The sequence below is a fragment of the Camelus dromedarius genome, chromosome 14 (genome assembly GCF_036321535.1).
Source record: "Camelus dromedarius isolate mCamDro1 chromosome 14, mCamDro1.pat, whole genome shotgun sequence".
Taxonomy (NCBI): domain Eukaryota; kingdom Metazoa; phylum Chordata; class Mammalia; order Artiodactyla; family Camelidae; genus Camelus; species Camelus dromedarius.
The window spans coordinates 48,627,151-48,651,698 of NC_087449.1; the positions used below are offsets into that span (position 1 = coordinate 48,627,151).

The window sequence follows — 24,548 nt, forward strand, 5'->3', positions numbered from 1 at the left end:
CAAAGGGAAAGTGATGAGACAGGCCCCATAAAAATATCTGATCAGAAATCATTTATTTCCAAACTAATTTATTTCTTGGAGTCTGAAACCTTCTGTGACCCTGGCCCAGATGGAGATCCAGCTTCTTAAGCCTCAAACTCAAACTCAAAGTACTGTGGGTCAAAGTAGTGGATGCGGACATAACCATCTTCTCCGCCGCTGCTGTAGCTGGAAAGAGACAGCCAGGGCCCAGTCAGATGCCTGCCCTGGGGGAGATAAGCCTGGGGGGGCAGGGCATGGGAAAGGGGCAGAGCGGGCAGACCAGGGCTGAGCTCAGCCTCCTTCACCGGGCCCTACCTCTTGCCGTCAGGATGGAAGGCAACGCTGTTGATAGGTCCGAAGTGGCCCTTGACTCTTCCAAACTCTTCTTCAAAGGCCAAGTGGAAGAACCTGGAGGAGAGGTGGGTGGTAGGGTGGGGTGGGATGGCACAGTTAATTCATTCTCCACCTCCTTCCAAAGTGGTCAGAGGTATCTTCTCAAATGCAAACCACAAAGTGGGGAAAGTGGGACAAGGGGAAATGAAAATGAATGAAACAAGACAAAGTTGGGGGAAGACTGGACCCAAAAGTCTTCCCTACTATGTGCTGGACAGTGCTCTAAGAGCTTAACAACTATTAACTTATTTAATCTGCAGTTTTATGAGGTAAGTATATTATCATTGTCCCCATTTTATAGTCAAGGATAATGGCAGAGAGAACTACAATGCTGTGTAGGGCTTCAGAGCAAGAGAGTTCATGTTCTTAACTATTTTATTCACTCGTCACAGGAGGGCCACAAATTGGCTGTACTTCCTAGCAGCCAATGAATTAAGGGAGGTCTCCTTGTACGGTTTTTGTCCATCATGAAAGACATTTCATGATATCTCGGTCTGGAAGAGCTCCTTCCCCCTTTACCTGGCCTCGAACTTGCCAATCCTAGTGGAGGTAGTGGTTACATCCATGGCTTCCTGACCACCGCCCAGCACCACCTGAAGGGCAGAAGAAACTCTAGACAGGCCCAAAGCACAGGCAAGTCCATTTTCTGTTTTCCCACCACCCTATAAGCCTTTAAAATCTCCCACATCAGACGGGGAAGACACCAAGGGTAAGGAACAAACAGATCCTTCAGCCACCTCCTGCCCTGTCCCCTGGGGCTTCCCAGTCATTCAGCCTTGTTTTTGCTCTGGGCATTTCCTCTCTGCCTGACACTATATCCCCCCAGAGTTCCTTTCTTAATTGCTAGACAGACAGCTAGATCTTAGAAGCATTCTGAGGCTTTGATAGGAAGCTTGAGTGGGGTTCTCTTACATGATCATAGTTGGGAGAGAGGGCAGCTGAGTTGACGGGACGTTCTGTCCGGAAAGTCTTCTGGTGTTCAAGGGTTGTGGAGTCAAAGAGCTAGAGAGAGAAGATGACGAGGAATCTGTAAAAGGAGACTTCTTGGGAAGTCGGGCAAGTTGAGAGTCATGCAGGAGGGTGGGAGAAGCCCCACCAGACTCCTTGCCCAGGCTCACCTTGGCTGTGTTGTCCTTGGATGCAGTGACAAACATGGTCATGTCCCTGGATAACTGGATGTCATTGATCTGCCGGGAGTGCTCCTTAACATTCACCAATACCTCTCCAGACTGTGGAAGGAAGAAGAACAATGCTCTGACCAGCTCGACCCCCACTGTTCAGCAAAGGGTCTATGCTGTTTCTTGTCCCATTAACAAATGGGAGGGGAGGTCTGGGTTGGGCTTGCCTCAGTATCCCTGAGTCAGCATTTACTCCCACTCCCAAGACCAAGCCTGTCCCTCGAAAAAACACATGCTTATGGTGACAAATCTACAGAACTATTAATTAATCATTCTGTAACAGCACAGCAATTTCCATTTAATCCTCTTCCAACAAATACTTATTGAATGGCTCTATTTGCCAAGTGTTGTGCTGAGCACTTACCACCTATTTCCTTTAATCCTCACAACAATCCTATGAAGTGGGTATTTTAACAGAAATTTTCAAAGGTAGAAACTAAGATCCAGAGGTGATGTGACTTGTTGGAGACCAGTAAGAGGTAAAGAGACAGCACGTATCCCCTTCTCTTGTAGGATCTTGGTCACAGTTCATGGGAACCGGGCACATTCATCTTTTTTTAGGTCTTCTCAAAGGGCCACTTCATCTCCTGATTTCCCTTCCCACTAAACAACCTGCTAGACTGTGTAATTCAAAGAGCTTTAGAGTCTGCCTTTAAAAGTGCTTCTGTGTGCCTCAATTTCTCTATCTAGAAAACAAGATTATTAAAGGCCCCCAGGGTCACTGTAAGGATACTGGGACTGGGTCTTATTGACTGTGTGTGACACCTGGGCACCTGGGCTATGCTCTGTACACATTTGTTAGATGACTCAAACGCCTTAAGCATTAGGCCTCACACAGAGACCCTCAGAAAACTGTCACTTTCTTTCCTGAATTATTTTACCTATTATGAGGGAAGAATTATGCTTATGTCCTCCATTAATTTGGACACACAGTAGGGACGTATCTGGCTCCTACATCTTGCAGAACAAGTACCAGTTTTGCAGTCAGGCCTACCTGCAGCCCACATCAGCTCCACTGTTTGCTAGCATCCAGTGTTATTTTGTTTGTTTGTTTGTTTGGGGGGGGAGATCATTAGGTCTATTTAATTTACTATATTATTAGTTTTTTTTTTTTTTTTAAATGGAGGACTGGGGATTGAACCCAGGACCTCATGCATGCTAAGTATGTGTTCTACCACTTGAGCTACATGAAGCATTAATTTAGATCTCTGACCTTGGTTCCCATTCCCTTCCTCCAAGTAGGCCCGTTACCTTAGTGGACCACAGTCAGAGCTGGCTGAGTGACTGATTAACCTTTATGGTATCACATTCCAGCACAGCACTCCCCAGAAACCCAGGCACCCACAACTGAAATCTGAGGCAGCCGGGACTTTTCCCTTTCCCTAATCCTCCATTTCATCAGTCAGCCCTGAATGCCTCTTGACTATCTGGTACTCCACGTCTCTGTGGCTATTGCCTAGTTTATGTCCATTCTCCAAACTGCAGCCTGCAGAACGTTTCTAAAGAGCAACTCTAATCATCCATAACCATTTGAAGATTCCCCACTACCTAAGGGAAAATCACAAGCCTTTATCTCCTGACACTCAAACAGCCTACTCCTTGCCTACCTTCCTCAACACCGCATTCCAATGATACCAGACTCTCCTGAAGAATCCGCCCACTCCCTTAACTCTGTGTCTTTGCACATGCTGCTCCTTTTGTCTGTGGAACGTCCAAAGCTCCATTTATTCTTCAGGGCTTAATGTACCTGCCACCGTCTCTGTGACAGAGGGCACTTTCTGTACTTGGTTGAGACCTCTATGGTGGCACAACTCACAATCTGACTCATGTGCTAGCTGTCTGTGAGTCTGTCTCCCCAGGTGCAGGAAAATGCTTAACTATGATCATCAGTAACACAGCCTGAGTACTCTGTGACAAGGTTTTCAAATACCTAATGTCATTTGGTCCTTGAAACATCTTACAGATAAACAGGCTCCGTGAAGTTATGCATTTGCCCAAGATCACATAATTAGAATGTGGTGAAATCTGAACATGAATCCAACCCTTGCTCTTAACCACAGGGCTTATCCTGCCTCTTGCAGGGAATCCTTCTGATGGGCTTAGCCCCACCGACCCCATTACCTTGGCACTATACTGGTTGAGCTCTCCGCCCTCGTGGCCTGCAATGATGCACTCTCCGAGGGGCCCCCAAACGGCGCTGGTGATCTTGGAGTCGTTGCAAGGGATCTTCATATAGGGCTCATTGCTGTCTGTGTGGGGCAGCAGATATCAGGCCCTGGGCTCTGGAGCCGCGCCCTTCACCTCAACCCTAGTCCTGAGCCCCAGTGCCGGCTCACCGATCTGGCTCGGATCCCGCAGGTCAAAGAAGCTCACGAAGCACTGGTAGCCCATCTGCTTGTCCGTGGAGAACATGATGATATTGCCCCCAAAGTCAAAGCCACAGGTCCGGACAGCTGAATTAGTCTTGAGTAGGGCCAGCTGCTTCCCTGGGGACAGGCAGAGTCTGGGCTACCCCTTGCCCACTGCCATCTCAGGATGGACACCCTCTACACGTGCCTATTGTCACATCTCACTCTTCCTCCTGTGCTAGCGACTCCAGCCCCTCACCCTCCTCCTCCTCCCTGCTGAGCTTTGGCTCAAGCCTTTTAACTTCTTCCCCACAGTCCCTCCTCAGACTGCCATGGTGGCACTTATAGAGGATTGCATTACATTTGTCTCTGCCTCAGAATGTGCTCCTTCACAGTGAAGACCTGCTCTAACTTCTCTGTGTGTCCTCTGTGCCCAGCACAGACCTAGGAGAGAACTGTGTGTCCAGTAAATATTTACTAAATGGAGTGGCTTAAGAGGCTCCCCTGTCTTCTGTCTGTTCTTCCAATGCTCTCCCACTGCTGCGGAGCTGGCTAAAGCTAAACACGCTCTTCCCTGCTCAGGGACCTCCACAGCATGCCAAGTCCTATAGAACAAAGCCATGCTCCGGAGTTGGCATTCAAGGCCTGTGCTGGCTCCAGCCTGCCTTGTCATCTCCACTGCTGTCTATTTCAACCCCCAAGAGGCAGGAGCTCCTGCCAGATCAGATGACTTGGATATGACACTTGCCATGCTTTCATCCCTGCAGGTGCCAAAGTGATGACCTCCTTCTCATCCTTTAAACCTCAGCTCATATGACATTTACCTTGGGAAACCTTCCCAGGCTGCTCCCATCCCCGTTCCAGGCAGTCAGTTGTGCCCCATCTGGCCATCCACGGTACTCTTTGCTTCCTCTAACATGGCTTAGATCTCACTGGAGTGCCTCTTTTCCCGTCTGTCTTCCTTATTTTCTTGTCTGTCTCTTCCTCCCTAGACTAGGAACCATCTCGGGATTTATCTCTATTTCCCCAGAACCTGTTCACCTAAACAAGTGTACCGTAGGTCCTCACTGTTTGTTAAAAAAGTGAAGGGTCCAGGCTTACCTGTTTCACAGTCCCAAAGACGACAGCTGTTGTCAGCTGAGCCAGTGAGGACATGCTTGGTGTCCCCTGAAGAGGGTGTTAAGAAACATGACTGAGTTCACCTGAGCCCTTGTCCTCTTGGAAGGCCAACTGAATCACCTCCCTTTTCAGCCCCAGAGAGCCTTTCTTCCTCTCTTACCGCAGAACATTCTAACCTCCTCATCTGGAACATTCATGTTCTAAATGTTCCCCCAACCAGTGAACAGACCAAGGAGTAGGAGGCTGGTATCATATTCTAGACCCATGGGAGTATCCCAAACTCCCAACTCCAAGTCAGCAGCCTCTCCATTGCTGGCAGACCCTGGGAGCAAAGACTCAGGGCAGAGACAAGGATACAGTCGGCATCCACACACCACACAGCTCCGGTATGGCCCATGTAGGTGCCCAGCCTCTCACCATTCACAGAGTACCATACATTGACAATCTGAAGGAGTCAACGACAACGTGACAGAATGATACACATCCCTGGAAGAGCAATGGTCTCCTATTTTGCCCCAGGAACCCTGGCAGCCTCTAACCAGGCCAGATTCTGCCCTCTCCTGCTCATCTCTTGAGAAACAGCAGATCGCTGGTAAAAAGACCAACTCCTGGATTCTCTTCCTTCCTGCAGGTAAGCAGCAGGGAGCCAGGAGGCTTGCACAAAGTCTCCATTTGCCACTATCTCAGCTCCTCCCCAGACTCCTAAGCCCTCAAAAGAACAAAAAGCCAAGTTGAGTGCCAGCCTAGAAAAAGAGTAGCTTTGGTGTTCTGTCCAAATGGGAGCAGTTGGCAGTAGGGAAGCCTGGGTTCCAGTCCCTGCTCTGCTACTATCTCACTGTATTATCTCAAAATTAGTGCTTCTCCCCTTGGAACTTCAGTTTTCCCATCTGTAAAATGGCCATGACAATAATGCCTTCTTCAAAGGGTAGCTGTGAGGCTCCAATAAAATGATATCTAAAACATTTAAAATATAAGTGACTAACATTAATTAGGAACGCACACACAGCAGGTACTGTGCGAAGCTCCCTCCTTGAATAATCTCATTAAATCTTAAAGACAATCCCATGAGGGAGGTAGTATTTTTACCCATGTTTTGTAAAAAGGGACACTTAAAAAGTTTATAAAGGTTAAACGACATGCTTAAAGTTACACTGCTAGTGAATGAGGGACTCAGGATTCAAATCAGGTCTGTTTGGTTTCAGAGCTCCCACTTTTCGCCACTAGAGTTAACTTCCTCCATATGCAGGTGTCTCAAAAGGCATTACTGTCAGGGGCTGTTTGCACTGAGTGGCAGGATGGAGCCCAAAAGGGCTGACTGAAATGAGATCAGGGTCATCTTCATTAAGGCCTCTGTGTCCCCTGCCGCCCAAGGATCATCTTTCTCCTTCTACAGGTGGTCAGCTCCCCTATCCTTGTAGAATAGTTTGTTCTCCCCGCCCCGTGAGTGAGCTGACCCTCGTCCAGTCCCCCTTCCACCATGGTCTCTCGTTTTTCTTCTCGGCTACCCCCTCTTCCTACCAACAACTGAGCTCTTTTCCACCTCTCCCGGTTTAACGTTCTCGCCACCTAACCCTGGAATGGTCTCTCTTATTTCTCAGAATGTCAATTCTTTGGTTTCTCTCTCGTGGCAAAACTGGGTTGTTCACTCTTCGCCCCAGCAGAATGAACTTGCCCCCTCCCAGACCCTCTCCGCATGGTCCCGCCAGCCCGCCCTTCCGCCGAAGCTCACAGGGTCCTTGGCCACCGTGAAGAGGAGGTCTCCTTCGCGGTTGTACTTAATCTGAGTAATGGACCGCTCATGGCCCTGCAGCAGGATCGGCTTCTGTGGGGATAGGATGGGAGTGTCAGCGCCCAGAATCGGCCCCAGCCCCGGCCGGGATCCCCACGTAACACCCCGAACGCAAGAGAACTCACCATCCCTGCGGTGACGCGAGGGAAGCGGCAACGTGAATGAGACCGGAAGAGGCTTTGGCGCCACTTCCGGATTACGGGCCTCCTCCCCTTCGTTCCCGGAAGTGGAGAGGGGCGGCGTTGCCATGGCGGCGACCCTGGGTGGGCAGGAGGGTCCCGCTCCCACTCTGCCTCTCCCCCGGCTTCACGACTCTTACCCGGAGTTCATTTCCTACTCCAACTCCGCCACCTAACCCCGACCCCGACTACAACCCCCAACGTGGGCTCCTGGATCTGTCTCCCCGGCCTCTCGGGGTCTGTCCTACCTGCCAATCGCACCCGGGGCGTCGGAGAGCGAAGGAGGGATGTGGGGGCGGCTGGCTGGAGAGGGGAGGCCGGAAGAGGGCTGGGGCTTGGCGGGCGGCGGAGCGGTGGGGCGGCGGGGGTGTCACTCACATCTCCATCCAGGGCAGGTGCTGGCTCTGGTGCTGGTGGCCGCTCTGTGGGGTGGCACACAGCCGCTGCTGAAGCGGGCCTCCTCCCGCCTGCAGCAGGTTCACGAGCGGACCTGGGCCCGGCAGTTGCTGCAGGAGATGAAGACCCTCTTCTTGAATACTGAGGTGCGTCTGTGAGTGACCCCGCTCTAGGGGTTAGCCGCTAAGAATTTGGTTTCAGAAGTCAAGCAGGTCTGGGTCCGAATTTGGGATGAGTCCCTTGTCCACCCTGAGCCTCAGTTTCATCATCTGTAAAATGGGAATAATATAGGTAACTATTCTATAGAGCAATTGAGAGGATTAAGTGAGGTGAGTCACTAAAAGCACTTAGCATTGGGCCTAGTACGTAATTAGGGCTCAATCTATGGCTGCTATTATTAATATTTGCTTATGTGATCCCTCCAACAGACCTTTCAGGAGGGAGGGCTTGGGGCTGAAATTTGTCCTGGGAAGGAGGAGATAAGGAAGGATTTGAAGAACTACCTCTGACCTCAAGGCTGCCAGTGTAGGCTAGTGAGAAAGACAGGACATAGACACAACCGCCTCTCAGGGCTAAGGGTTTTGAGAGAGGTACAGATAAAGTGCTGTGTGAGTTCAGAGGAGGGAGGCTGGAGCTCCGGGGCCAAAGGAAGCCCTTTGGAGGGAGTGACATTGACACTCAGGGACTTGCAGGATGGGGAGGACAGGATCTAGCAGGGCTAAGGGAGAGGGCCTTCAAGGCAAAGGCATGGAGTTCAGTCAGTGACTTACACTGTGCTCTGGAAAGCTCCTTTTCAGAGGGCTTAGTGCTCCCTAGGCCCTTATAGCTACCCCTCCGTCCAATCTCGAAGCTCAAAGACGGCAACACTGCTCAGTTAAGTAATCACACTGACTGAAGTTTTATTCTGTTTCTAGTACCTGATGCCCTTTTTCCTCAACCAGTGTGGCTCCCTTCTCTACTACCTCACCTTAGCATCAACAGGTGGGTCTCTGCTTAGAACTGCTATGCTTAGTGGTGGAAGCCACCCGAAGATTCTCTTTGGGGAGGGTATCTAAAACACCTTGTTGCCTTGAGTGAGGGAGAGCCCACCATCTCTGGTTCTCTCGTTGCACCCTCTTCCCTGGGCAGTAGGGGCACAGTGGGCTGCCTATGATCATGCTGCCAGGCACCAGGGTTTGTGTGAAACCTGGCAGTCTTGTGCAGCGGCAGTGGAGGAAAGAAGGTTCATTTTGCTGTGCCAATGGCTGGTTTCCACTGCTTGCTATCTGCTTGACCTTGAGCAAGTCCCTTATTGGAACCTTGATTTTGTACAGTCAGCTTCTAGCACTGAGAGGACTAGATCCAGTGTATGAGAAGCATCTAGCAGAGTACCTGGTGCACACTGTACCAGGAGGACCTCAATAAATACAAATTTCCTTTCCCCCATTGTTGTTGACTGCCCTCTCCAACATTAGATACTGTCTTGACTTTATGCATCTCATTTCTCATCATGACCCTATGAAGTCAGCATGAATATCTCCACTTAGGAGATGAAGTTATAAAAACTTTGGGCAACTTCTTTCATCTCTCTTTAAGTCCCATAGCTTGTCAGTACAGAAGGATTTGAAGCCATGTGTTACTAAAGTTTATGCTCTTGAAATTTGCTGTGAGTTCTCCTGCTGCGGTTTCACCTCCCCTAGAGTCTCACCCCAGTGTCCCAGGGACTTAGGGGAGTTTGGGCCCCACATAGTTCTGGGAAACCCCTCAGAGGCTGTGGGGGTGGTGCAGGGATAGGCCGACCTCCATACCTGCCACCTCAGTATCACCTGGAGTCACTCCACTTTCATCTGTTTTACATTTTGGGCTTCTCAGAAAACTTGATTTAAAAGAAAGTTTGAAAGCCTCTGGCACTCCGTGCTGCCCAAGAATGCTGAACTCTCTGGCCAGCCGACTGCAGTTAGCCATTTACCAAGTTTTGAGCAAATTGGAATTTTAAGTTCCTGTTAGCTTACCATCTACCCTGCCTCTATCCTTTAATGTCCCCCAATTCTAACAGTCACAACAGTGGTCACTATTTACTAAGGACATATTTAGCCAGGGACTATACACACGTGATCACATTTCATCTTACAACAACCCCGCTGTCAGGAGATGTTATCTTGCTATTCCTGTTTTACGCGTCCGTCGGGGACAGGCTCAGAGTGTTTGGCCTAACCACAGTTGCATAGGGAAACCTAGGTCTGCCTCCCTCCAGCGCCCATGCTCTTCCACTGCACCCGCTGCTTGCCTCCCCCATCTCCTGCTGCAAACTAGCCTTAGCAGCCATGGCATTTGATGTCAGGTATGCAGGCTTCAGGAAGGAGCTCTGAGTAGGTAGCAGATGTGTCAATTTCTTGGATGGCTAAGGCAGGGGATGAGTTGCTGCACAGTTCTCTCCTCTCCCTGAAGCAAGTGAGGCCTGGGAGTGCTGGGAAAGAATGTTCTGGAGAGCCAACATGAGCAGCCTGCCTGGCACTTATGAGTCTTGCAAACGAGTAACTCAGCTTCTGATTTATCCATTCGTTTTTGTCGTTGTTGTACATGTTTAAGAACACTTAACATAAGATCTATCCTCTTAAAAAGTTTTAAGTACAGAAAATTTAGTGTAAATTTTAAGGTAACAGTGTTGCTAGCTCCATTAGTCTTTTTAAAGTTTGTTTATTGGGAGTCAGTCCCTTGGAGCTTCAAAACTAAAGAACAGATCCTGGACTCTGGTGGCCTCTACCTAAGGCCCAGCCCTGTGGGGCCTCTCCTGGACTTGGCTTCCTACCTCTGACATTTTTTCTCTTCTGTAACTCCATCAGGCCCGAGCCTGAGTTGATACAGAAACAAAATATGCTTCACCTGCTGTTTTGATTTGTCCATATCCATTTAATTCAATAAGGGCACAGGCTTTGGGGTCAGGCAGACCTTGGCTCAAGTCCTCAATTTGCCTCAATTTATGTGACTTGATGTCTTTGAGCATTTGTTTCCTTTATCTATGCAGAATGATGAGAATGTTCTCTGGGCAGCGCTCTTGTGAAGATTAATGAGATGTTACACAAAGCACCCAGCATGTAACTTGTGCTTGATAAATGGTGCCTGTGTTTGGTGTTATTGGGCTCATGCAGCTGCATCCTTTGGGTTTTGGGTGCCTGTCTGTTCGGATGTCCTGGAGATCACAGGAGCTTTCCTTGAGTGCAAAGACCTCATCCTTACCAGCAAACCAAGGTGGTACCAGACCTTGTAGTTCAGGTCTTTGTGCTGAAATCCTGAGGGAGCACTGAATTTGGAGTCAGGAGGCCTGGGTTTGAATCCTGAGCTTTGCTGTGACGTCATCTGGGAAATGGGATCATGAGATACCTTTTTTTTTTTAAGACTTAAAATAATTTGGCATTTTAATATATTTTACTGAAATCGTCACATGAGATGTCCTTTTTAAATGACTATCTTGATGATGTAATGAAAACTGTTTGGTGCCTAGAAGGATATTTTTTGTGTCTTAGAGATTCTTTTCATTCTGATCACTCAGATCTGACTCTAGCTGTGCCCATCAGTAACTCTCTGGCCATCGTCTTTACACTGATTGTTGGGAAGGTCCTTGGAGAAGATATTGGTGGAAAACGTAAGTCGGGCCACTGCAAGTGTGGGAAGCCACTACTTGGGTCTTGACACCCCTGGGTTAGTGTTTTCCAGAGCCATCTCCCATGGCTGGGTCAGGAGAGGCTCTTCTCCCACCCTGCCCCTTTCCTCTGCAGCTCTCCTCCTTCTTTGTGGCCATCAGAGTTTCCTTCCCTCTCTGAGCCTTTCCCTCAGCCCTGCACCAGCTCCTGCTGGCATGGCTGGTCTCAGAGCCCCTCACTTTCTGCCTGTTGTCCCAGGAGCATTCACAGGTATGGTGCTCACCGTGGCAGGAATTTCACTCTGCATCACAAGCTCAGTGAACAAGACCCAGGGGCACCCATCTACGCTTTGAGTGGGCCATCACCACCCTCCAGCCCTGCTGTCTCCAGGAAGCCCCAAGGCCAGGAGGTAGAGGCAGTGAGCATGTGGACTTAACCCTTCCCTCCCCTCCCCACCAGCCTCTGGGCCACAGCTTCCTCATCTCTGGGAAGATAGCTACCTCATGGCTCACTGTAAGCGAACAAGAGTGAAAGGGTTTGGTAACTTTCAAGTGCTATTCAGCTGCTTGGATTTAGCACCAGAGACTTCACACTCACCCTCAGCAACCTTTCTTCCCCAGCAGCAGTCTGCCTGCTGTCATGTCAGGTCCCCAGCCCTGCCTGTGTGACTGTGGCCTAATCTGGACTATCCCAGTGGCATGGTTGATGGCCTATACAACCCCAGCAGGGAGAGGGCCAGCTGTCTTTGAGCCAGAAATGCAAACCGGAAGTCTCCAGGGCTCAGCCTTGACTGGCTGAGGAGGGAACTGAGGGGAGGTTGCCTAAGAATGGCAGATGTAGGGGAGATGAGCTGGCTGACCCTCCCGAAGGGTGGTTGGAAATTCTCTGCTGCCTGCTGCCCTCAAACAGATAAGATACCTGTGGGCCCTGCATGGCTGACTTCAGCATGTGGAGCAATGCCTGGCGAGCAGTAGTCTGTAATAAATCTGTGGTAAACAGATGGAGGTTAGTAAGTACTCTTTTATTGTGACAGACCTGCTCCCAAGTTTGTGGTCTCTCCCCCAAGCTCAGTTGACCACTCCTTTCTCTGGCCAGAGAACCTCATAAAGAAATGGCCTCTGTGGCTGGGGCTGCTCTGCTCAGAGAGGAAGGGAAGACTGGGCTATGGGTATAGGAGCAGAAGGGTGGGACTGAGGGAGCTTCTGTGTACCCTGTGAGCCCAGGGGATGTGCTGGGTCCTGGAGAACAGGCCTCTGGAGGCTGAGGATAAAAGGTGGCTGCAGAGTGGCCGTCCTCAGTTCCTGGTCAGAGCTGAGGCTCTCAAGATGGTGGAGCAGAGGCCGAGGCTGAGATAGCTGCCCCAGCCCCAGGCTGGTTTTCCAGGAACAGGGCCTCTTCCACTATCTGGGCTGCCCTCTGGAGGAGGCAGAAGGCCATACAGAATGAAGCCATTAGCACCCCATGCCCAGCCCCCAGCCCTTAGTCTTGAGTTTCCTGACCCCAGAAAAGGAAAAGACTAGAAATTAGGATCTGCCCTTTCATTTAACAAGGTAGGAAGTCAGACTCTGAGAGTTTAAGAGGTCTACTCACAGTCTCAAGAGAGAACTGTCTCTGGGACCCAGGGCTGCTGGTTTCCAGCTCAGAACTCCAGTCCCAACATATGGCTTCCAGCCCCAGCACACCTGATCTAAGAGTTCCTCGGTCCAGGTGTCCTCATCATCTGCTACTTCCTGGGCCCCTGCCGTCTCCTTCCTTGGGTGGGGAGCTCCATACACTCCCTTGACTCCTGATGTGGGAGGCAACAGGCTGATGCCCAGGCTGAGGAGCCCTCAGCATGCTTTCCTTGACCTTGTCTACCAGCCCCCTTGCCTCCCCCAGCCTCATTCCGCATCCCTCATGACCTCAGAGGTTGGCAGCTCAGTTGAGAGGCAGGCTTTTGATCCCCATCCCCATGCCTTCCAAATCCCACCCCTGCAATGTCATTGCTTTGAGTTTCCACCTGCTTCTTTTCATAAGCCAAATCCCTGTGAAGAGACAAGAGACTGGATATGCACATGGAGGAGTAGGAGACAGTTGTGCTAAGGTCAGGAGCGGCTCTGAACCTGGGCGTTCTTCCCCACGGACCTCCCCCATCATAGCAGGGCCCATCCTATGTCACTGTCAGAGGGTTGGCTAAGAAGGCCTTGGATTCTGGGGTCCCCTCACCTGATAGAAAGGAGAGAGTAGGCAGCATGCTTCTTGGCTGAATGGCCTGCTGGGGTCTGGCATAGAAAGCAGATGGCTCAATTTGGCTGGCTTCCTTTGGAGAGGACTGGGATGCCTGTGCCCTGTGGCCATGGGCCTGCAGAGGGAACACAGGGCTTGGGCCGTGGCTGCTAGCTGTCCTTACCTTGTCTACTCCCAGTCCAGGCTTGAATGCCCCTGGTGCCTGTGGGAGCTTGGGAGAAGAGATGCTGTCCACCCTCATAACCTGCATCCCCCCTCCCTGCTCCCTCTTCCCATCAGGTTGCCTTATCCAGGGCACAGCAGGTGGTGCCTGGTACTGAAGATGCCCAATGAAACCAGGCTGTATCCCTCTAACCCCCACTCAATGTGCACTGGCTCATCTCTTGGGAGGGCTCAGGCTTAGGATAAGACGGGAAGCTGGTAACCATCTTTGGACCCTGCTGTGCCAGATATGCTGGTTCTTTCTCCCAGCATCCAACCTGGCAAGAAGACATTAGGTCCAGCAATTCAGAGTCCTGAAGATCTTCATAGAGCCCAGATGAGCTGGCTTTCAGACCAGGTTCTGATCTGGCCCATGTCAATAACTGTGTTACATTGAACAAATTACTTCACTCCTCTCAACTTAGCCTCTCCTCTGGAAAATGGGAATAATAATCTCTATTTCACGAGATTATTGAGAGGATGCAGTGAGAGAAGATCAGAGCCTGAGCTGGAGGAGGACTCAGCTGGTCACCCCCTTTCTTTCCCACCCCCGTGGCCTGCTGCATCGCCTACCCCCTGCTTGTGGGGCCTGGACCTTGGGTCTGGGGGATGCCTGCAATGAAAAAAGAAAGGGTTTATAATAGGCCGAGGAGGACACAGAGTCAGGGTGGGGTCCTCTGCTCTAACCTGCTACCCTTCCACCTCACACGTACGTACCAGCATCCCCTGGGCAGTGAGGGGCTGGGCACCAGCAGCTCCAGGTAGGGGAGGGCCTTGAATTCATCCTCTCCAACGGCCACATAGTAATGGCCACTCACCAGAGCCTCCCTTGCTGACAGCGGGAGCCCCTCCAGGGTGCAGAGTCTGGGAGAGAGAGGTGAGCAGATAAGGGCCAGTGAACAAGATGCATCTTCATATTCAGCAGATTATGAGGGGGTGGGTACAACTATTCCAAAGTGCCTTTTGGCTGCTGGCCCTCCGGACACCAGGCTCTGTCCTGGCTCCGAGAGCTGGGCTGGAGGGGCCTCTCTCTCTGTGGCACAGAAAGAAGTCCCATTTCGGGAAACATGCTTTCCTTTTGCCTTTTCATTTTTGAGAACAGCCAAAACCAGAAGGGAGGCTCCCTTTGGGGACTTTCAGGTCTCCCCAGTCCCCAGACTCACTTGCACACAGTCCCGCTCTGTAATTTCACCTTCTTGGTCAGGAGCTTCAACACTGCTTCCCAGTCCTCGCTGGCAGCCTGGGGCAGCTTCAGGCTAAATGGGGGACTTAACAGGTCCCCATTCCTGAACACACTGGGACAAAGAGCAGCCTGGTAATGGTGTGAGAGGATGAGGGGTGGCACAGGGGCCAGAAGATGGGCCAAGGACCAGTGCATTGGTCCATTTTCACCCACCAAGCATGCTGGACTTTTTATAACCCCACCGGTGACCAGGGGCTCCTGGAACAAATCCACCCCCATTTTCTTGGTCTCACTGAAACAAAAATCTCTGACACGGGCACTCACTGGATGTAGCAGGGGGAACCTGCAGGTGGCCGCCGTCCAAGGGCCCCGCCACACAACTGGTGAGTCATGGGAGGACCCTGAAACCCAAGTCAGGAGAGAGCTGAGGCCTTTGGTCAGGGTAGGTCAGTCCAAGGTGGGTAGGGTAAGGAAAAGGAACCAGACTGGGGCAGAAGAGAGGGCAAGGAGGGATGGGACTGGTGACATCTTTCACCAAAGGGTGCTTCTACCTCACCTAAGTCACGTTCCTTGCCCCCTCTCGCCCCCTCTATGTTTTACAGCTTCCTCTTTCCTTTGAGAACTACAGCCTAGAGATAAGTAAAAGGCTGGAAAAGGAGCAAAGAATAGTGTCTTGAAATCCTCCACCCCTAGGAAGGCTAGCAGCTGCTCCAGAGTAGGTTTGGAGAGAGGCCAATCTGCTGCTTCCAGAGCCCCTGCCTTCCCAGACCAAACTGGGGGCAGTCCCCGGAGGGGGTGGAGAACAGAGTGCTGAGGGCCGGCCTCTCCCAGGACTCACTGGTGGTCTGCTGCTCTTCCCACCTGGATCCTTCCCTCCAGAGGGTAGATAGCTGAAAGGATAGATAGGTCGCAGGTCATCTTGGGAAGCCTAGGACCTCAACAGCCTGGCAGCTGCGAGTGCAGGGCTGGGACCTAGCTCACCAGGTCTCCCTGTTGGAATAGTCTGTCATCTCAGTCCAGAAACATGCTGACGTGTGAACTTGCCTTAAGAGACTTTTTTTTTTTTTTTCAATGGAGGTACTGGGGATTGAATCCAGTACCTTGTGCCTGCTAAGCTATACCCTCCCCCTGAGCCTGCCTTAGGCCCTGTATCAGGCTGAACATCCAGACTGGGGTCTCAAGCCACAAGATTAAAGGCTGAGATCCTACTGTATCTCAGTAATTTTCTCTTTCATGAGGTAGGTGGTATTATCTCATTTTGTATGAGATTGAGTTAAGTGACTCACCTAAATAACACAGAAGTGACATAGCCCAGATTCTAAGCCTCTCTAGCTCTCAACTCCTTGTTCCATACGTTACAGCAGCGAGCAACCTCAGCTGAGAGCGGAGCAGGACCTGGAAGCCAGATCCGATTTGGAAGTTCAGATACTCAAATTATTCTCCCATCTTGGAAAGCACAGCTCCACTCACCCTGTAAAGGGTGATCCCAGCCTAGTGGAAAGCATGGGATACCTAAACACGGCAGGGAGGAAATGATGGATGGAGTATTTGGTGGTGGAGGATCCAATCAAGACCCTTTGAAGCAGGGGAGGGTATAGCTCAGTGGTAGAGTTTGTGCTTAGCATGCACTAGGTCCTGGGTTCAGTCCGCAGTACCTCCAATAAAAATTAATAAACCTAATTACCTCCCCCCCCCAAAAAAACAAACAAAAAAAAGAAGAGCCTTTGGAAAAAGAGGTTCAGAATGTTCTCACTGGTTGGTCCTGGCTCTATGATGGGCATGAACATCAGTGTCAGACTTCGACTTGAACTGTGGCTCCACTTCTGTTACTTGTGTACTCTTAGGCAGGCTATTTCACTACCCTGATTTCTCCTTCCAAAGGATGGAGATAAGACCACCCCCTTCATAGGATTGCTGTATTCCAGGAGATATACAGTAAATGCTGAACAAGTGTGGTTGCTGTTACCCACTCCCTAGGCTCTGACCAGCCCCAGCCCACTCACGGAAGCTTGCAGAATCGTTCCAAGCCAGCAGCCACATACTGCCCTCCATTCCGCAGGTCCGCCAGGTCGGTGACAGGGTGGCCATGACAAGGCGTGTAGAGAGCACGCACAGCCAGTGGGGCCTGCACAGCCGATGTTACCTCACAGAGGAAGGCCTCCAGGGTGGGGAAGCGTCGTTGAGTCACCACCAGCTGGTGGCCTGGGGAGAAGGGGTCCCCATTCCGGTACACTACTACCTTCTTGGCTGCTGGACTGCCACCTGCCATAGCGTATCCTCAGCTAGAGACGCACAGCTGTTGCCAGGCAACCAAGGCAGGGCTGGGAGGAGTGCCAATCTGAGGTGGAGTCCTGCTCTCTCACCCAGAAAGGCATGGAGAGCCTCCACAGGCAGATCTGTCTGCATTCAGGGTCTCATCCACTCTGCTCTTAGGGGAGCCTCACAACAGTAGGGCAGGTCTGATCACTATATATGAAAGATGACCCTGGGGCTCAGCGAGAGAGGCAGTGGCAGAAATCACACTGAAACACAGACGTTCCAATACTAGGGGGAAGGAGAGATTCTTAAGAGCCTCCTTGTTACTCTGCAGCCCAAGGGGTGAGCTTAAAGGAAGATCAGCTTTCAGGGCAGTTCCCCAAGGATGGCTAGTGTACTCCTGGGCTGTAGCTACCAGCCAGCTGTGGGGAAGATGCCCCATGTCAGCAGGAAGCAAACAGGAGAGTCCAGGGTCTGTCCTGACCAGAGGCAGAAGATGAATGCAACCAGGCTCAGAGTCTAAGAAAAACCTTTATTCTCTGTCTGGCCCCCCAACTTTATTTACCCCAGGTAAGTCCCAAAATGTGAACTGAACCACAGGCAAAGGATGAGTGTCCTCCCTCTTCTCTCTCTGCTGGTACCAGCCCTGTGCTTTAGCTTCTCTTGGTCTCATTAGCCAGGTCTCAATGCCCAGGGGCAGGGGGTAGAGCTGGTACCAAGGAGCTAGGAGGAGATCCTGTCTCCCTCATTGCCTTTTCATAGCATCCCTTTGGAACCTGGTCCTCCCTGATTCCCCAGGATCTACCCTGGTGGTCTTGCTTTCCACAGTATGATCCTCCAGTGGTCCTCTCTAGTGGAAGACAGTTTCTCAGGTGGCTTTGATCCCCATGTCTTCTCGTTTTTCCATCCTTCATGGATAGATTCATTGGAGGTTCTATCTCTAGAGCTTTTATCACTGCTGGTCTGGCCCTTGGGTGGTTTAGCCTTCCAGAGATCCAGGCCACCATACTCTGCCAAAGACCCATCCCGGATGATTTGGTCCCCTGAGAGACCCAACTCTTGTGGCCCAGCTCTTTGGCAATCAGGCTGTTTTTGGTCTGGCCCTCTGGGAGACTTGTCTTTGATGTCTGAGCCCTCATAAAGTGCACATAGCTGTGTCCTGGCCTTTTCAGAACAGTAGCCCCTAGGTTTGAGGCCTTTGGGGGACTGGTCCTCCAGAACTTTTGTCAGCTGTGGCAGCTCCCTCCAAAGGTCTGTTCTCCACAGTCTGGCTCTTTGGTGAGCCCCTTCCCTGTAGTCTGGTTATCTGACAATGTGGGCAGCTGTGGTCCAGTCCCTCTGTAGCATGGGTCCCTGTATTTGGCCCTAGCAGTGGTTTTGTCTGTAGTGGCCAGTCTTTCTGGGGATTTATGGGGTTGTGATTTGAGTCTCCAGCAGGAGTCACCCATGTGGGCTGGCTCTCCAGTGGTCCCGTCTCTGTAGGACTGGTCTTCCAGTGGTAGGCTTGGTTGTGGCCCAGCTTTCTCACAGCCCTGTCCCCTGTGGTCTGGGCACATGCTGGGCTCGTCTCTGGTCTGGTTCACCTCTGTTGATCTCAGTGTTTGTTTGAGAACTAGGTACTATTGAGGAAGAGAACAGACACTGTACCAGGCAGGCCTGCTTCGGCATGGCAGGAGGCTTTTCCCAAACCCCCACCCTTGGCCCTAAATGTGCAGAAAGGGCTCCAAGTTGGTGCCTACCTCCTTACGGCTATTGATGGCCTGCTGTAGCCACAGCAGCTCCATGGCCAAGTGGCTGCGGTGGTACTGGAGCTCCTGGAGCTCAGTCTGGCTCTGGGGCAGTCTTGGACCTTCAGCTTCTGCAAAGGAGGGAAGAATGGAGCGAGAAAGCCTCGAGAAGGCAGACACTAGGCACTGGCCTAGCATGAGCTCCTGGCATGCTCCCCCTGCCCACCCATGAGTTGCCTCAAGCAAGGCAGAGGGAAGAAGGAAAGGGATGCAGCTTTTCTAGCACAAGTCTTTCACTTTTCAGATAAGAAAGCTGAGGCCCAGGGAGGGTCAGGGGCTTGCCCTGACCTAGGGAGAGAGGTACCTGGGTTGTCCATCCTTGACATGTCTCTGGTCTCTCCTTGGCTCAGTTTCCTGGTCTTCCTGTTCTGCTCATCCTGAAGCCATGGGCTGTCATCTCTGAAGGGAAGACTGCCTGAGTTTGCTGAGCTCTCTCCAGACTTCTTCAGTATCATCTCCTCCCAGATGGCCTCTTTCTCAGGTTCTTTACATGGGAAGTGGCTCCATAGTTCCTTTGGACTTGGTACCCTCTCTCTGGCTTTCCAGGTCTGATGGGATTTTGCCTTCTGAGAAAATCAGTCAGAGAGGTATGAGCTCCAAGGCTAAGCCCTCCAAGTGTCTGGGTACCATGATTTAGCATACAGGTTGCTGAGGATTAAGGACTGGGGTGTGAGGAGATGAGTCCGCTGCCTTTTCTATTGAGAAAAGCTTGTCAGCAGGAAGGGTGGGGGATCTACCATTCCCTTGAGTCCCTGCCGAGGGCCCTCCTTCCCCTCCCCTTTACCCCTGGGGTATGTACTACCTTCGGGAGAAATCTGGGCTTGGGAATCCAGCCCTGAGTCCACTGAAGCGTGCCCAGATCACCCTCGATTTCTTGTACAATAGCCTCATACTCAGCTCGAAGACTCTGGAACTGGCGTCGGACTAAGAAGCCCCGGACGCAGGCCTGGTGTGGAGAACGAGGGGAAGAAAACCCTTACCACTGCAACATAGGGGCATCTTGGAGAATTCTCCTGCAGAGGTCATTCCAGTGACTGCAAGAGGAGACCCTGCCCCGGGGAAAGAATGTGATGCTGTACGTTAGGGCCCCGGGGGGTTCGAGGGAGTGTGCTGGACTGAATCCACCTCTTGGACTTAAGGCCCTTCTGGCCATTTCCCTGATCCCACAGGAGCGTGTGAGGGTCCGTGGGTCCCAGCATTTTTAGGCTGGTGGGGGTGGGTGGGTACCTTCAGAGGCGAGCACGCGAGTAGGTAACTAAACGTGACGGCCTCATCTCGTCCGAAGGTCCCAGTCGGGTAGTAATCGTGTGCACCCTGCCCACCCCGCACCTGCAGCGTCGTCACCTTCCGAACCAACCGCTCCAGCTCCATCCGGGCGTCCGCTGACCGACCCGCTGGCCCGGCGCTTGCGCAGTGCGTCACTGGCCCGCGCCGCGCGCTAGCTAGCGCAGGCCCCGCCCCGCCATCTCCACGGTGACCATCCGGCTCCCGCGCGGGCTAGACAAGGCTGGCGCCGGGCCGCAACTCCCACTCCAGAGCTGCCCGCGGGAATCCAGCCCCACAAGAGGGACCTGCCGAACCGGAAGTGTGTTGCTTAGGGGCGGCCCCCAGGTAGCTGGTGCCCGGGCGACCCTGCTGAGTAAGGGCGCAGTGGGGGCAGGGAGGACACGGAGTCGCTTTCTTTCTTTCTGGTTTAATTCCATCCATTACCCCCCTCCCCCATAGCACCTGGGGGGCCGCGGAACACACAGTCGAGTCCGTAAAAAGTCACAGTTTGAAGGGAATGAGCCTACACAGCTGACGGCTCCTCAGGCTCGGCGTTCTCGGCCAGGTGCAGCTTCTGTCTGTGCCAGTCAAGGATTGTGACGCTTTGGACCGCGGTCCTTCCAGCCCCATTTTCCCAACCTGTACAGGTCTAATTTCCCCAATTGTGCAAAGGGGCGGGGGCCTGGGACTCCCGAGTGGTCCATGGTATGGAGTTGCAGTTCTTGCCTGCCCTTTTGTGCTAGGTGGCTTACCCGCTACGCTTTTGGTGTAGATCATGAAGGTGTGTGCATTTGCACAACTTCCGACTAGGACTAGATACGGAGATAATCTAAGTCAGTACAAATAATTGTTCAGTGCTGAAAGAGTAGGAAGACATTAGACGAGTTTTGCCATGGATGGGTACTTGAAAAGATATTGATAAGTAGGTAAAATATATCCCCTGCAACCACCTTTCTCCTAATATTTGGAGAATTCTTTCTGCAGCCCTCTACCTGAGTGGGGGCAGCTTGTGGCTAATTTTGACTCAGTAGGACTGAAAGAGGTGAGAATGTTGGTTATATGTAAATATTCCCGGATGGTGGTGGGACGGTGGAAGCTAATTTTTTCTCTGGGAGGCGTGCACACACGTACACAAATACACATTGTCAGGTTCCCTGGAAAGGATACATAGAATTACTAAGATCTTCCAGCTGTCAACAGAAAGAGAAAGGGAGGTTTCTGTCAGAAGGGGCACCAGGCCAACTCCAGATGCTGTAGGTTTCATCTTATGGTAGGGGTTGAGAGGCCCAGAGCTTTTGGCTCCATGCACCCCCATCTTTTCACCCAGGGGCCAGGAATGGTCTTAGAAGCATTTACCTCCCCCACCCCTGGTGCCCCTAGGAACTGAAGCATCCAGCCCTGACCCACATTGCTAAGTAGCTGGTCCAAGTTGCGGTCAGCCATCGTCTTCTTCTGCTCCTCAGGCAGCCCCTCGGTGACCCCATCCTCTTCCTCCTCCTCCTCCTCTTCCCCACACACGTCCAAGCTGAAGTGCAGCCGGGCCAGCTTCTCCTGCATCTCCCGCACGTGCTCCAACTGCTCAAAGGAGCATTCCTTCCCTGGACAGCACCTGTTAGCTCTGGGAGCGAGCTTGGGACCCTGGACCCAGCCAAGCCTCGGAGACCACCCATATCCACCCACATGCCCTCTAAGCGCTGCCCCCAGGACTCACCGAAGGCCTGCAGTCGGCCTGAGTGGAAATCATTGAGCAAGTTCAGCAGCCCCCCCTCCATCTCATAGACATCGGTCACCTCAGTCAGGAACGAGTGCTGCAGGGGGGTGCCTGCAGGGCCGCCCCCACCTCCGGCCAGCACTGGGCGGCATTTCTCCTTTCCTGCCCTGGGTGGGTGGGCATGGCCATGGTCACAGGGTAGGGGCAGGGCAGTCAGGTACCCCCGGTACCATCTGTCTATGCACTAATTCATCCTTCTATCCACTCATCAACATAAGTGGATGTTTGTTCTTCTGGCCCTGTCCTGGCCACCAGGATGGGTAAAGGGAAGGGAGTGGGTGCGGAGGGGTGAGGGTAAGAGGTCAAAGAAGTCTTTTTCTGCCAATGATGCAATCAGAGCCATGCCTAGAACAGGGCTCCTGAGTTCCTGTCTGAGCCCTTCACTCATTCCTCCTGCGACCCTGGGTGAATCACTTGTCCTCACTGGGCCTCAGTGAATTTGGGGACAGTAATCCCTTATTGCCATGAGAGCCATCTTATCTCTCCCCAAAATATCTTTCTGCCTCTCGTCTATGTTTTTTTTGAATTTTCCATTGCCTTCAGGATAGCACTGAATGAACATCCCAGCCTGCCTGCCACCCCCCGGCCTCTCCTGCCCCAGCCCTGAGCTTCTGACACCCCACTCTGGCAGCCCCAAACATGCCTTGCAGGCAGCTGGTGTGCAAAGGCACAGGGAAACAAAGTGATTGATCGGAGAAAGAACACGTGTTTAGTGGGAAACAAACACAGACATATTATAAGGTAGAAGGCAAATTTTCAATCATTAAAAAAATTAAGCAGAGAATTCAAGTTGTACACCTGAGTACCCCCTCATCATTTCCTGCCTCATGACACTCCAGGACCACCAAAGCGCCTGCAGTTCCCAGAGCCTTCCAGGCAATATTTTTCTTCCATACTTCTGCCAGGCAAGCCCCTCAGCTCAGAACATTCTCCCTCTCCAGGGTGCCAACACCCTTCTCTGACTCTCACTTCCTGGAAGTGTGGCTTACTCCTGCTCTAAGGTGTATCATCACATTGTGTGACCCCAGTGACCGATCTGGACTTTCCCCCACACTCTTGAGAGTAGGGACCAGGTCTGAGTTCTCAGGGGTCAGCCAGGGTGAGGCGAGCCCCAGGGAAGGCATTGATAATTGCTTAGTAACTATAGGCTAAGGCCCCCTTTACCTTCCTCCCCATAGGGCTCAGTCCAGATTTGGGGTCCCTCCCTCCTTACCCTGCTTCCCTTATGTACCCACCTCTTGAATTTGGCCCGCTGCTTTGGGGATGGCAGATGAGGGAGTCCCAGGGCCAAGGAGCCGCTGTGGCTGGTGGGCACTGGGACCCTGCGTAGTGTGCTGGGGGGCTGGGCTGGCTGGCTCAGGCAGGGCTTGGGACTCCTTTTCTTCTTCTTGTCCTCCATTGGGTGCTGGCTAGGCCTCAGGCCCTGGGAGGGAAGCAGTCCCACTGAAATAGTAAGGGCTAAAGCCATCCTTTCCCTGGAAACTCCTGAGAGCTGCAAAGGACAGCCCTGAGACCTAATTGCCCCCTCATCTGTCCAGGATGGCGAAGGTCAGTTATCAGCACCGACTCCTGAGGTCATGGATGTGTATCTGAAGGACCTTCTGTGGCCCACCCCAGGTTCCCTGCCCAACCCTGCCCTCAAGCCTTAGCCTGGAAGGGCTGGACCAGACATTGTTTTCCTGCTGCAGCTGCTCCTGGGGTTTCCTGTCCCTGTAGCTGAGGGGGTGGAGCTGGCAGAGGAAACGTAGGGGGAGACAGGGTGGATATGAGCTGGCAGGAGCCCTGCTGAGGATTAGGGTTGTCTTAATTAGCCTCCGTTCTATTTATTAACTGCCTGGACAGACGCTGACAAACCCTGTCGGCATGGGAGGCAACCAAAGTGTGGATGGGGCACCTGGGAAGACCCCAGTGTCAAGCAGTAACCCCCAGAGGATGGGCAGCAGGGCCAGAAGCCGTGGCATGCGGGCAGGGCTCAGTGTGGATTCCACGCACTTCAACACCGGCATCCCTCCTTTTCCATCCCACCCCCAATGGCAAACACCAGGCGACTCCTAGAAGTTCTCTGGGACAGACTTCCAGCCGCTTGGCCCTCTCCAGTCAGGAAGTTCCTGCTAGGCTTCTGCTGCAGCCAGAGTGGGCTGGGTGGTCGGGCAGCGGGCGGCCTGGGCCTGCAATAAAGGCTGAGCCCGAGGCTGGCACCGCTCGGCCGGCCGCCCGGCCCCGCCCCCTCAGCCTCAGGTCTCCGCCCACCGCATCTAATTCTGAGCGCCCTTTACGGGGTTTCCCCAAGCTGCTCACTCCCTGCAGCCACCACCAAGCCCGACTCTGCACTCTGGGATGGAGGTGGCGCTGGAGGCATAAGCATTTAAATTGGCACGAGGCTGGCTGGCAGTGAGGGGGTGTGGTGGAAAGTAGGTAAGAGCGCTTCAAATCCCTCTCCCAGTAGCAGCTTGGTCCAATTAGGAACTCGATAGAAAAATTGGATCAGGCCAGGAATGGCTGGGGGCGATCTGGGATCTGTTTCCCACGATCAGTCTCCAAAGCCAAATAGATAGCTCAGTTCAGGAGCCAGGATCCAAAATGGAACTTCAGACCCTCGTTATTCCGCCCCCCGCCCCCACTGCCGAAGGGGGAAACTGACCTGGAGGTTTGGGATCAGGAGTGATGCTTCTGTGCAGGTTCCCTTCGCCCTCAGCACTCTCCAACTAGGGAGCCGAATGGGTGGAAGCTGAGCTTGCGGAGATAATTTGCATTTAAAGAGAAAGTGACCCTTTTTTTTTTTTTAACAGCGGGATGGAGTAAGATGGGAGGAGTA

At 52.3% G+C, this 24,548-nt stretch overlaps 5 protein-coding genes across 10 annotated transcripts; 1 reads left to right on the plus strand and 4 right to left on the minus strand.

Annotated features, from left to right (window-relative positions):
• Window positions 1–36: 36 nt before the first annotated feature.
• On the minus strand, window positions 37–7,085 carry EIF3I (eukaryotic translation initiation factor 3 subunit I). The gene is made up of 11 exons (XM_010976078.3): window positions 6,974–7,085; window positions 6,789–6,881; window positions 5,417–5,504; window positions 5,042–5,107; window positions 3,929–4,078; window positions 3,714–3,841; window positions 1,533–1,643; window positions 1,327–1,416; window positions 934–1,007; window positions 337–429; window positions 37–207 (listed from the first exon to the last, which is right to left on the minus strand). The coding sequence occupies exons 1-11, from the start codon at window positions 6,974–6,976 to the stop codon at window positions 126–128; spliced, it is 978 nt and encodes a 325-aa protein (XP_010974380.1). The 5' UTR covers window positions 6,977–7,085; the 3' UTR covers window positions 37–125.
• TMEM234 (transmembrane protein 234) lies at window positions 6,995–19,718 on the plus strand. 4 transcript variants are annotated; one of them, XR_004140693.2, is made up of 6 exons: window positions 6,995–7,264; window positions 7,423–7,569; window positions 8,338–8,404; window positions 10,953–11,045; window positions 11,302–11,452; window positions 19,582–19,718. XR_004140693.2 is itself a non-coding variant. In XM_031464625.2 (5 exons), exons 1-5 carry the CDS (start codon window positions 7,010–7,012, stop codon window positions 11,394–11,396), a joined length of 657 nt encoding a protein of 218 aa, XP_031320485.1. In that variant the 5' UTR covers window positions 6,995–7,009; the 3' UTR covers window positions 11,397–12,047. The 4 variants fall into 4 exon arrangements, 2 of the variants coding, with proteins under 2 accessions (XP_031320485.1, XP_010974383.1); XR_004140692.2 differs by lacking the exon at window positions 19,582–19,718 and adding an exon at window positions 19,047–19,179; XM_031464625.2 differs by lacking the exon at window positions 19,582–19,718 and having other exon boundaries at window positions 11,302–12,047.
• Window positions 12,066–16,922, minus strand: DCDC2B (doublecortin domain containing 2B). Its single transcript, XM_010976080.3, has 9 exons — window positions 16,657–16,922; window positions 15,492–15,543; window positions 14,978–15,054; window positions 14,634–14,765; window positions 14,188–14,334; window positions 14,044–14,083; window positions 13,249–13,384; window positions 12,726–12,829; window positions 12,066–12,459 (listed from the first exon to the last, which is right to left on the minus strand). Exons 1-9 carry the CDS (start codon window positions 16,920–16,922, stop codon window positions 12,364–12,366), a joined length of 1,050 nt encoding a protein of 349 aa, XP_010974382.2. The 3' UTR covers window positions 12,066–12,363.
• IQCC (IQ motif containing C) lies at window positions 17,422–20,097 on the minus strand. Its single transcript, XM_010976079.3, is given in 6 exon segments — window positions 17,422–18,144; window positions 18,147–18,528; window positions 18,649–18,767; window positions 19,001–19,262; window positions 19,499–19,642; window positions 19,924–20,097. Coding segments are annotated over 6 exon segments (1,485 nt in total). The 5' UTR covers window positions 20,068–20,097; the 3' UTR covers window positions 17,422–17,710.
• Window positions 20,098–20,373: 276 nt separating this feature from the next.
• On the minus strand, window positions 20,374–24,056 carry CCDC28B (coiled-coil domain containing 28B). Of its 3 annotated transcripts, XM_031464622.2 has the most exons (5): window positions 22,969–24,056; window positions 21,674–21,840; window positions 21,370–21,560; window positions 21,130–21,152; window positions 20,374–20,540 (listed from the first exon to the last, which is right to left on the minus strand). In XM_031464622.2, the coding sequence occupies exons 1-5, from the start codon at window positions 23,199–23,201 to the stop codon at window positions 20,486–20,488; spliced, it is 669 nt and encodes a 222-aa protein (XP_031320482.2). In that variant the 5' UTR covers window positions 23,202–24,056; the 3' UTR covers window positions 20,374–20,485. The 3 variants fall into 3 exon arrangements, 2 of the variants coding, with proteins under 2 accessions (XP_031320482.2, XP_064349890.1); XR_010383895.1 differs by having other exon boundaries at window positions 21,130–21,560; XM_064493820.1 differs by having other exon boundaries at window positions 20,374–21,560.
• Between the last annotated feature and the right edge of the window lie 492 nt (window positions 24,057–24,548).